At 35.9% G+C, this 12,077-nt stretch overlaps 1 protein-coding gene across 2 annotated transcripts in view; it reads right to left on the bottom strand.

The window, feature by feature from the left end:
• Positions 1 to 211: 211 nt before the first annotated feature.
• The window catches only part of LOC144641182 (tyrosine-protein phosphatase non-receptor type 13-like), a 30,808-nt gene continuing 18,942 nt past the window's right edge, over positions 212 to 12,077 (bottom strand). The window contains exons 20-29 of one of the 2 annotated variants that reach the window (XM_078500244.1): positions 11,517 to 11,573; positions 9,793 to 9,874; positions 8,535 to 8,590; positions 6,990 to 7,106; positions 6,760 to 6,819; positions 6,424 to 6,561; positions 5,830 to 5,995; positions 4,289 to 4,378; positions 3,299 to 3,417; positions 212 to 2,814 (exon numbers count right to left, since the gene is read on the bottom strand). In XM_078500244.1, the coding sequence (XP_078356370.1) occupies positions 2,653 to 2,814; positions 3,299 to 3,417; positions 4,289 to 4,378; positions 5,830 to 5,995; positions 6,424 to 6,561; positions 6,760 to 6,819; positions 6,990 to 7,106; positions 8,535 to 8,590; positions 9,793 to 9,874; positions 11,517 to 11,573 (1,047 nt within the window). In that variant the 3' untranslated portion in view covers positions 212 to 2,652. Of the gene's footprint in view, positions 2,815 to 3,298; positions 3,418 to 4,288; positions 4,379 to 5,312; positions 5,758 to 5,821; positions 5,996 to 6,423; positions 6,562 to 6,759; positions 6,820 to 6,989; positions 7,107 to 8,534; positions 8,591 to 9,792; positions 9,875 to 11,516; positions 11,574 to 12,077 lie in introns of those variants that run through there. The other variant, XM_078500248.1, reaches the window with a different exon arrangement.

Raw genomic sequence — 12,077 nt, 5'->3', positions numbered from 1 at the left:
TTGGAAAACCTCCAGGAGTCAAATGGTTAAGAAACGTCCGGTACCATTTGTAGGAAAATCTTAACCAGAAATTCCATTCGAATGATAAGCACCTCAGTCTAGCGATAAAACCTAAACCTAGTTGAAATAATGTAAAAAGGTTTGTCTCAGTAAAAGTTTTTATTGTTAATTACTTATGAACGTGATGAAAGGAAGTAGATTTGAACAATGCTGTTATTTATCTCAAAATATTTTATTAAGCCATATGAATGCAATAGCATACAAAATTAAAAAACGTAACATAAATCATCTAGTTGTTACATGACTTATGGAATGTACTGTACATTGGACAGGAGTTCGTTTACTTATTGTTCGTATCATTAATTAAGTGAACCATTAACCCTTTGAGTCCCGATCCATGCAAATTCTTCTTGCTGGTCAGTCTCAATACATTTCTTATAGCATCATTGGAGAGAATTTGACAATACATCACAATTTAATTTCTTTGGGTGATCAAGATCAATTCCTTAATTCATCTGACCAGCAATGGGGATTTGAGGAGAAACTTGATGCTTATCATATTTTTGGGCCGAAAGGGTTAATTTGGCACCGAGTTCAGTTTAAAGTGCATAAGACACTTCCAAAACATAAAGTATTTCTATTATTTTTATAAAACTAAATAAAAACATCAAATAGTTTAATAAGAAGCTGATGAGACCATGGAGAAAAATAATGCGAAAAAATAAAGGGATTGATATATATATATGGTACTTATGAGATAGGAGGTTTAAAGGTATTTCTAATTTTTAATTTCCGTGAGTGTTAAGACTAACAGCTATGAGGGAAAAACGTTTAAACGCCAGTTACATAAAATAAAGGCAATACAATGCAAAAAGACGCTTAAACTTTGGATATTACCGACTGTACCTTGCATATAGGGCTGAAGGGAGAAGGAAAACACACAATATACAATCACTCGTCGAAAACCTGGAAATAAACTATTTCAATTTAATTTCTTTGGGCTTAACTTCATGTATTGTTGGTCTTGGTCTTAGCTATGGCCATGCTCTGAGCAATTGTTTTTCTACCAAAGCAAAAACAATATTTTTAGCTTGGTGCCTGAACTATCCCTTCGCTACCCCTGACTGAAGGTTAACAGTAAACGCCACCTTTGGTGTGGCCAAGGGGGAGTAACGAAACCTACCGACTTTCCACTATAAAACGTAACACTGCGTATTATCTTTTCTTAAACAAGTATGAGTACTTGTTACCATGACTACATATCGCAACTTGTAGTTCACCACTTAATTTTCTCCGATTCTGATTGGTTTAAATTGATCACGTGTCGCGATAGTGTTCATCCAGGGAGAAACACAATCAGCTCATATATAGTACAAAGCAAGGCTGACACTACGTAGTGCCTGTTCATACCCGCTTGTAAACAAGCGGGCGGGCCTACAGACAAATTAATGTGCATTTCATGGGTTTCTTGTCTGGTTTTGGTTTCGTTTGTTACATATCGGCTTTTACGTCTTTCATCCAAAAAAGTTAAAAATAATTCAACATGCTCGTTTTTGAATAGGCGCACAGAAGAAAATTAGTGGTGAACAATTAAGACGATAGAGTGTTTTTGCCTCCGAACTATCGTTGTGATAGTTGCTCCTTGGAAATTTTATGTTCTTAAAACTAACATATATAGCCACGTTTTTGTTTAAAGAACATCAAATTTCCACGGGCAACTATCAGCCGATAGTTCCTCGACAGAAACACTCTATTGTTTAAATAGTATTGTATGTGGTCTATTATGCAAACTGCTTTGCCATCATCCAGATAGTAAATTGTACCTTATATGTAAGTATTTGCCAAACGCCTAATCTCCCTATTTCCCAATGTAAAAAAAAAAACACAGTCATTGAAGAAGTTACAGTTGCTAACATGATCCTTGGTTTATAAACATACTCTAGGTTCATTAATTTAAAAAACTGTAATTATCCTGAAGTGGAAAAAACTAAACAGGACCCAAAATGATTTACTATCGATTGGTACTGGTTTTCATTATAAAAGAAAGAAATATTTAAAGGTTAGTTCCATAAGCAGTTTAGTTTTCAAGCATAAAACCCTATCGATTAAACCATAATCTTCCGAACAAAAACTGATTTCACTCAAAATGAATGAAAACTACATAGTCAGTATACTGTTCCGAAGTCAGTACCACCATTGCCTATATAAAGTATACAGTTCACGATACACGCCTCAGGCTCCCCACTTGATATCTTCTTCCCGAACACTGAGTCGGAGCTAGACGTTTAGGAGTTTGTGGAAAACTTGATCAGTGGTCGTCATTGATAATATTTGACTACTCTTATAGAAAACGTTCACCCTTTAAAACTTACGAGTATCGCTTTGTACTTCCATTAAAGAATATCTTAATGCAACAGTCGTTTGATATATTTAACACGAGCTTGCCATCTTTCTGGCATTTCTTTTGCCATTACTCTTTTTGACTTTTTTATCACCTTACTTTTTAAGGGAAATAAAAGTCATAATTCTGGATTGCATATCTGCTCTAGCTAGGTGAACTAATTTACTGAATTAGACCAAGCTATCAGGTTCTACTAAAACTGTAGCAGCACACTATTCCAACAAATTAATCTACAGACATTGATAAACCGTTTAAAAAATACTTGACATGCTGCTATAGCTTCCGTAACTATCAACACTGGCTCTGTCGCTGCCCCCGCGGTATCCTGGGTAAGGGGGATGCGATGACATCCGGGGTCTTTGTACAAGTAGTCGAACTTCTGAAGGGCAGTTTCGAAGGATAGAAAGCGCTTCCTACGAAGAAAGAGATATTAAATAGAGAAAATTATTTCGAGATAGATTCAAGTGTTTTAAGGACCATGCGGTCTGCCCACAGATGATGTGCACAAGACAAAAGATTCAATCGGTAGTAAACACCAAAACACAATTACCAATCAACAAACTGAAAGCCTATAACATGAAGTAACAGCACAAAAAATGACTTACTTTTTATAAGAACGGATCATCGTTTACTGTGATTCGATTTTCGATTATGATAAGCATGCAATGACGAATGCATATCAGGGGTCTTTACCAATGTCTTTCATAATTGTTACAACACTACCAGTTGCCAAATTGGAGGTGGAAGGAGTAGATAAGGGTAGGAATTCCATTTTTTAACTTTACTAACTTAAATTATATTATTATTCAGTACCTATGCATTATTTACTTTGAACAATCCATGATTTTTTTTTTGTCTAGCTTAAAATTTTTGTACGATAGCTACAAGACAACTTACTCTGTAGGTCATTCGATCCAAATTCTTGTTGTTCACTTGAAGAATAATGTCATTGACTTGAAGCTGCCCTGACAACAGAGCTGAACCTCCAGGCACCAGTTTCTTAATGTAGATTGGAGCTGGGTTACCAAAAAATATATACATCAGAAAAGTATTATAGGTTATTCAATACAGCTGTATCTATATAATGAGCAAAACATGGGGCGTGCATGCGCTACGCTTTCCAACGAAAATCTTTAAAAGCTGTAAATGAATGTTAATCATAACCTCGTGATTTTCTTCCTTGTATCTCTTGATTTTCTTCCTCGTATTTTGCGTGGTAAAACAATATTGGCCAAAGAAAGTTGTTAATTGACAAATTCGGCTAACGTGTTTACATCAATGTTGCCACCCAATTCAGACCATGTGATGATTCCTTTGGGAGGTTACAATTGTGCAATTTGTCACACGTAACTGAGCGCATGGGAGTATGAACGAACAGAACAATTGTAACCTCCCAAAGGAATCATCACATGATCTGAATTGGGTGGCAACAACGATGTAAAAACGTTAGCCGAATTGGTCTATCAGTCAGTGACAAAAGCAACTCGCAAAAAATCCGAATTCTCCCAGGAGGAGGCAAACATAGTATGCTCTTCTTCACACCGATCGGACGTTCTACTACTGAGCTACAGGCGTTTCGTAAGGCAAGGCCATATAAATTGGTTCAAATGTAACAAACTTTCCGCGTACTGAGGTTCCAGTCACCGGTCGCACGTCCTGACTGAACTACATCAGATTCGTGAAGGCAGGCGATTCCAAGTTATATGGCCATCGTTTCTTTCCGATATATGGTATGTTGTGAAAACCTAAGTCAAGTTCTACGAAAAGTTGCCCGTAGTTTAGTGACTCGTTGTCAGTTCGGGTAAAAACCAGAAATGGAGATCTGGTTACGTCACAAGAAATTGCAATGTCTACCTCACATACCTCACAATAAGCTAGACACCATACCTCCATTATCTCCTCCCGTGAGACTCATACCCAGTCCACTTTGGCCTTTAGTAAGATAGACTTCAAACGGTAGATCGTCCATGCTGTAGTCTGAAATGAAGAGAATAGTACATGATAGGAAGACGCTGTTTTGCGTAGCCCACATTCGAAGCTGTAATAAATTAGTTAAATGGACAGTATCTGTGGTGCGGCCGTTTTTACCTACATAAAGCATCTAGAACAATCAATCAGTCTAATGAAGATGAAGTATTCAACATGACACGAACATGGGACAAAGAAAAACTCTGAGTCCCCGACGGGAATCGAACCCATGGCCAGAGTTTTTCTTTGTCCAATGCTCGTGTCATGTTGAATACTTCATCTTCATTATTTATTACCGAGCTTAAAATTTACCATCTTTACGTATCAAAAAAAGTGGCTCAACTTTGATAACAATAGGCTTTGTTTTACGACCTGAAAATGACCCTATATGGCCATTTTTGAACAATGGCAGTAACAGCTTCTAAATACACGCGGGAGTTTTAAAAAGTTTTAATTACCATACGAGCGGGAGATTTGAACGATCGGGGAGACCGAAGATTTAACAAATTTTACCCAGGGGAGGTGGTACTGGTATATTTTGTTCGGTGCAAATAGTTACTCTCGGGTGACTGATAGGGCAAATGTTGTAATCAAAAGTAAAAGCTACCATGTGGTTCGCATTCACAAGTATTAATAAAATATATAGTTAGTGCGATTTCATTTTCAAAGCTCTAGTTCGCATCTTCGCAACAAACAAAAAATTGGGGGTTTTTTTTTTAAAATTTAGTTCGCGTCTTAGAAAAAAAAAGATATGCGATGTTCATGTTAATATTTAGTTGCTTCCCAAAAATAAAAAGATAAGCGCGATTTCATGTTCAAAGCCCGGTTCGTGTCTTCACAACGAATAAAAAGTTAAGCGGTACTTCATGTTCGATGCTTTTAATAGTTCGCATCTTCGCAACGAATAAAGAGTTAAGCGGTATGTCATGTTCAAAGCTTTTTATTTACTACAAAATCAATCAGTCTTTCAGAACTTTCTATAGAAAACCTGCTAAATTGGTATCATTATCTGATGTATAATTTTACATTGTAATTTTTCGATCACAGGCTACGAAAATCGACATCCAACCTAGTATACACTTCCTCAATTTCCCACCAAATTCAGCCTTGGTAGAAGAAAAATGACAACACATGGCCTTGAAGTGCATTAAGTCGATAAAATGCGCATTTATAAGGAAAAGGAACAACATAGTTAACAATTTAACGGCAGAATGCTAACCAGTTTGCTGTTCACGCGGCGTGGCTAAAACGTTAAATCCGAGACTACCGAAAACAAATTCAGGGACTATTAAGATGGAGGACTTAAAATCGGGACCTCCAGGACAAGCGCCCTTGCCACTGGTGTACGCTGTAATCGAAATTAAATAATTGATTGGTGCATTTGCAATGAAAAAAAAAAAAAAAAAAAAAAAAAAAAAAAAAACAAAACACACACAACAACTTAAAATCCTATGTCTTACCATTATAACTGTCCGAGTTAGCATGGTAATGACTGTACTGCACTGCTCCATATCTTGACTCTTGAGGGGTGGGTGGTCCGCTACTGTTTGTCATGAGGTCCTCAGCTGTACCTTTCTCCACAACTAGCTGAGCAATGATTGGAGAGTTTCGAAGAGCGTCAACCGCCTGAGAGATATAAAATATCATACGTTAAGTTGTACTAGTTTCTTTGTTAGATACAGGCTGCAGAGGCGGTCATTTTTCTAAGGAGAACAGTAGTAGCTGGTGCAAACAATGGTTTCTTTATTGACGGTTTCCAATTCAACTAATCTTGTAAAATTTAAATGGCAAAAACGTGTTGTTAATATTATGTTTGTGTTCACAAACATGAACGTGGTGCCGTTAGTTCTCTTTTGTTTCATTTTTTGTTTTATTTTGTATTATTTTTCGTTGATAATTTTTTGAATAATGGGACAACTCAGTCTTGTGATCATGAAATACCGTCTGATTTTATGCAATTCAGCCTGCCGTGAGGCCTCCTTGTCTAAGTACCAGGCGATATTCCGCGCGATTATCTACACCAGAGTTATAATCAGGAAACCCGTGATCCATACCTCTTGTCTCGTCGCTCTTGTAAGGTTCACGCAGTTTACAGCCACTATTCTGTCGTTTATTCCTATTCTGCCGTCCATCGCCGCTGCGCCATTTGGATTAATAGTTTTTACGAAAATTCCACCGAAATCTGGCCCTCCCTGGAAAGAGTTTAATAATCAGTATTATATTTTTTTTATCCGGTTTTCTATAATATTTTTGGCCGCGACATCTTTCAAAGTTTCAAAGTAGTTTAGTAGAACAACAGTAAATGTGTTAAGAATACGAAACCGAGGATATTTTTAGAAAAAAAGGATTTACTTATACGAAGAAAAAAACAAGAAGCAATCATGACTCACCACAACACTAAAACCAAATGAATGGTTCATTTTCTGTAGCTCCACGAGGATACAATTTGGCTAAAAACAAAGGAAAATAAAATTGCATAAATGCTTGGAAAAATCTTACAAATGTATACGTCTGCAAACAATTTGTTTTACATAATTAAAAGAAGCGCTAGCGTTTTAAGATGAACTTTATAATTTCAAGAAGCAGATATTCCATTTCTAAACGATACCAATATTCTTACCGATGTTCTAAGAAGATCCTCCAAATCTTCCAGATGCGGACCTTCAGGTTCTGGCTGTCTGTAGCGCTCAATCACAAGTGTTGCAGTAGCCGCAGAGCGTCTTAACAACTCCACTGCCTGTGAATCAAAACATTCATTGAAACAAAATGTCAATCAGTTTGATTCAACCTCAAATTTCCTCTTAGGCATCCATGCTCTTTTTTTTCTCCGCAATATTACTAGCGGTGCGAACATGACGCCAGTTATACATTTTATACCAAGGGGGAAAACCCAGAATTTAATGTCAAATACTTTCTATAACTATTCCGAATTCTGTAAATGTGTTGATGAATTAAAAACTTAACAAAGTAAGCAAAATATTTTATTTATTCAATTTTAACCACCATGTAATTTTTGATATGTATTATCAACTAAAATAAAGACATATTATTATTTTATTGAGGGATGGAGATTTGTTTTAAAAGGGGCAGTTCCTTTTCGTTAGAATTTTCATACATAATTTAATTTAAAAACAAATGTCTGAAGAATTTATTATTTCCTTATAAACTCAAAAGTGAAAAATTCCCCTCAGTACAGTAAAATCCCTTACATGGTATCTTAAGATAACAATTTATAAATATGACATACTTCAGATTTTACCGAAAATACCTCAAAATACGATTGAATATAGGACTCCGTTTTGTCACATATTAGCACTATATAACACCAAAGTTTCCTTTTGCCAGACATTTTTAACTTTCAAAAATAAAAGGAAAAATTCATCTTTAAAATAATAAGGTTATGTACTCGTTATCAAGTATACGGCCCTGTAAAGTTGTTTTGTATGTAATAACTATTAAAGTAATGGTATGACTTTTATAAAGTAATAATCTATATCCCTGTCTGTTATTTTTTCTTGCAACCCCTGAGAGTCGTGGGGTGGGGTAACGTTTAATAAAATAATAATAATAATAAATTACTTTATTCAAAGACGAAGCCACTCAGCTTTTGCTGGCTTTCATGCGGGTCCTCTATCCAGGTCGAATTGGAATTTGTAAAAATGTTGGTTTTCCAGAAAGGAGGAAAACCGGAGAGCCCGGAGAAAAACCCTCGAAGCAAGGGCGAGGACCGACGACAAAACTCAACCCACACATGACGCCGGGTCCGGAAATCTAACCCGCGCCACATTGGTGGGAGGCGAGCGCTCTCACCACTGTGCCATCCCTATAAGTTCGCGGCTTGTACATCTAAGTGATTAATGTGTCTTCAGCTTCCCAAGAGGGTACAAACGATACAAAGTGTAATAAAGTTCTCACTAAATGAGTTAAAGTGCCTTTAAAACAGTCAATCAACGTTTCGGGCTCGGCCCCACGTGAACGTCATTTTCTTGACTTTCCACTGATGAAATCTGACTTTTCACTGATGAAGGGCTGAGCCCGAAACGTTGGAACTTTGAACTGTTTTACAGGCACTTTTAACTCATTTTGAGAACTTTTATTATACTCTACAAGTCCACACAGCACAAGTAAATTTATTTATCCATTTATCATTTGGTACAAACGATACCTGTTTGCGATTGAGTCCTTCCATTGCTACTCCATTGATCTCCACTATTCTGTCACCTGAAGAAGTAAAAATAAATATATATGTAGATCTAGTAAGTCTCGTTTCCCCGCCCCTCAAGATGTATTTGCTTTAAAACAGATCGTGGTTAAATAAAGGTTTATTATTATTGCTTTAATTGCTTTGTATGTTTTGAGCCATAATCAAATGTTATATTTATTTTATTAAAACACAGACATGAGAAAATGTATGCATATTTCATCCAACAAGGTAGCGAAAACGACAAATGATTTATACTGAAGCCGATCAATTCACTCAATACTACAATCAATTTCCCAACCACCTGTTACAAATATATTTTAATGCCTTGTTTGATTACTTTTTTATCTTGTCACTTTTTTGGAAATTTTTAGTAGATCAGTGCAGTATTCCATGGCTGATGTTATCGCCCCCAGGTTTTGTTTTACCATATTCATGTATTGGTGGTGCGAGGAAACATTCAGGTATTGATTAGTTTTGGGAATTAAGTTTTTATCCAACACTTGGAGTGAAGTGTTTTTAACCATGTACGCTATCAACAAAGATTTGTTCTTAATTTTGAGGCAGTTTCCGCCCAATGCTAAAAGCTAAGACGGTCAAGACCTCACTATGACTTCAGTTAAGGTGTGTTAAAGAATAATGATATCAATTTAAAGTTTACTAGTCGATACTAGATTTGACACGCGCGACCAAATCAAAAGAAGAAACCAAAATATTTAAAGACAACTTTGTAGGAATAAAAGATTACACAATCCACAGATTACCTGATACGTTTAGTCTCAAAATTATCTCGGCCAATCGGAGGAAACTAAATACAAGTGAAAATCTGACGTGATTGGTCAAAGGTCCAAGTGAAAGATGTTTGAATAAATAACACAATGTTCTTTGCATTTATAAGCCATCCAATCAGATTCTTCAAAAAGGGAAGATAAGCTCCCATCGGTGAATTTATTTTCCATTGCTTGAAGCTAACTTATAAACGATGCTTTCCCCGCAAAACAGAAAAGTGAAGGAATTTCAAGGCTGTTAGGAAAAAATCCAGAACAACATCTTTTGTAGGTGACAACATAAAACGCATAAGGTATGTTAAAATGTTTATTTCATTTCGTTATACTCTGCTTCCACATTTAATTAGTTTTATTTTCCGCGCAATGTTGTTATTTTCAAGATAGTTTCGTTTTTCGGTCGCTGATCAAGTCACTCGTAAAACAGATTTACGTACCATTTCGTATTTTTCCCGATGCCTCTGCCGCTCCACCAGGTAGTAAGGACTTTACATAAATTCCATCGAGTTCTGGCCCACCCTGAGAAATATAATATATAAAGAATAAGCAACAATAGCCTAAAACTAATCACCTACATGTTCAAGTCGGCAACGAAAAAAAAAATGCGAGAAATCTTAAAATTTTACACATATTTCGATGATACTAAGTCAAAACTGTTTTTAAAAATCAAATTTCATCAATGGCTAAATGAGACAGAATTTCAAGAACGGAAAGAAAAGATTGGCGAGTTTTATGAAAGAAAAACGAAACTGTTAGTAAACCAACTCTTTCATAATTTTGAAGGCATTGTTATGAACGAAGCCGAGAAACATTTTTGTTATTATGCCATGGATAATAATTTATTTATATTATGCTTAAACGAATTGAAATAAAGAGACCTCAGTGGAACCCCGCTGATAACTAAGAAACTCCGGCATAGCCAAATTACTTTTCTTATAAAAACACGAACCATTAGAATATTACAATAGTTCTTCGAAAGTGCATTTGTTGGGCTAAACAAAGTATTTTCTTGTAGTAAAACTTTTTATTTTACCTTGATCACAAGCTAAGCGTGTATTCTAATGCTAAATTGGAAAGGTGTACAAGAAAAGGGTTCTACGTGATGCCTTAGATTTAGGAAATCTAATTTAAAGTTTTCTTCGTTTTTATTAAGTTCAAAACAGATTTATCTGAATAATTCAAAGCTTAGATGCGGTACTTCGATGCACCTGTGCCGCCCTCCACGAATTAATCCGCCAGAGCGAGGTGGGTTGAATTTTGAGCAAAACGAACGTGAGTCGGAGGACCAAAAGGGTTTTCAAGAAGTTCTCACTCAGAAACGGCTGTTTCTGCAACGTCACACGCAAAAAAATTGCTTTGTTATCTTGAAATTGACTAATAGATTCGTGTGCGATAACCACATATTCAATTATTGCCCTGTTTGTCTTTCAGGATCGTTCAAATGAGGAATAATGGATCTACCGAATAAGCCACAGTCGTGAAGAGGAAATACATTTCTTAATTTTAAAATTATGCTAAGTATTGCAAGTAATTTTATTACTATAGGCTAACATTCCTATCGTAATGTTTCAAAGAAATTGCTGTTTAATATTTTCAATGGACTTTTTTTCAGAATGATACTGAGTACTGAAAGCGCTTTGAAAGTTTGGCTCACAACGGGCAATAATTTTTATATCTCTTTTGTGCGTCAATCGTGATAAGAAGTATTTCAGGTGTTCGCATAGCAAAGTAAACAAACTAAACACTTTTTTATCAAAAGGTTTAAAAAGTGCTTCGAATAAGTGAAACAGAAATAATTTTATATTAAACGTCGATTTGAATTTGTCAAATTTAGGCTCAAAATTGTAATTGTCAGATCAAAGGATCGGATAAAAGCTCTTTCCGAATATTTACCGGCTTTTTCTCATATTGTTTCTTCAGTAAAACCACAAAACAACGGTGGTTTGACCGTTTTCTGCATGTTCAGCGAGGTAATGTTGCTATTTCAAGCTAAGTCAGCTTAGGATTGTTTAGACATTTTTTGTTAGAATATGCCGCCACAGTGGAAGACAATGAAATCTCGTATGGGATCGGAGTCGTAAACCGCCGAAAAACTCGGAAGAAAACCACAAGATGCAAGGAATACCTTGTAAAAAGATCTAAATTTTTAGCGTTATCTTACCGTAACATTAAGACCGAAACTTCCATTGAGTTTCGGAATTTCAATGGGAATGTAATCCTGAAAGAAACATAAGAGTTAGTGGATTTATTATATGTGATAGAGGGCCATATTTCATATGTCACTTTAAATTGAATTTAGATAACATTGCTTGCTGGTGGCATGTGCCAATAGGCATTTGTAAAACGTCCCATTTAGAAGGAAACCTGGCGCCTTCCATTGTGCATTACGTGGTGACCTCTGTTAAACATTCTATTTCCTTACAACTTTGCGGGGCACCCACTTTTTTTTATCTACACATAGCACCTTTTGTTGTCAGATTTGTTGTCAGGTTGTAGCCTATACGATCGAGTGGACACCTCTTTTCGCTACTACTGGCAGCTACTTTTATGCATGGAAGTTGAATGCTTAACAGCAGCTCCACTTTGTAATTGATAAATTATGTCACAAATGTTTTGTATTTGTATTCACCATATTGGTAGAATTCCTCAATAAAGTAAAATTTGACCTCAACACTGTTCCTCAAATTCTTTCAAGACTATTATATTCCAAAACAGTAAAGTC

The sequence above is a fragment of the Oculina patagonica genome, chromosome 2 (genome assembly GCF_052425735.1).
Source record: "Oculina patagonica isolate OP01 chromosome 2, crgOcupat, whole genome shotgun sequence".
Classification (NCBI taxonomy): domain Eukaryota; kingdom Metazoa; phylum Cnidaria; class Anthozoa; order Scleractinia; family Oculinidae; genus Oculina; species Oculina patagonica.
Note: the sequence above shows the minus strand (reverse complement) of the source record. Positions and strands in the feature narration are given on the sequence as shown.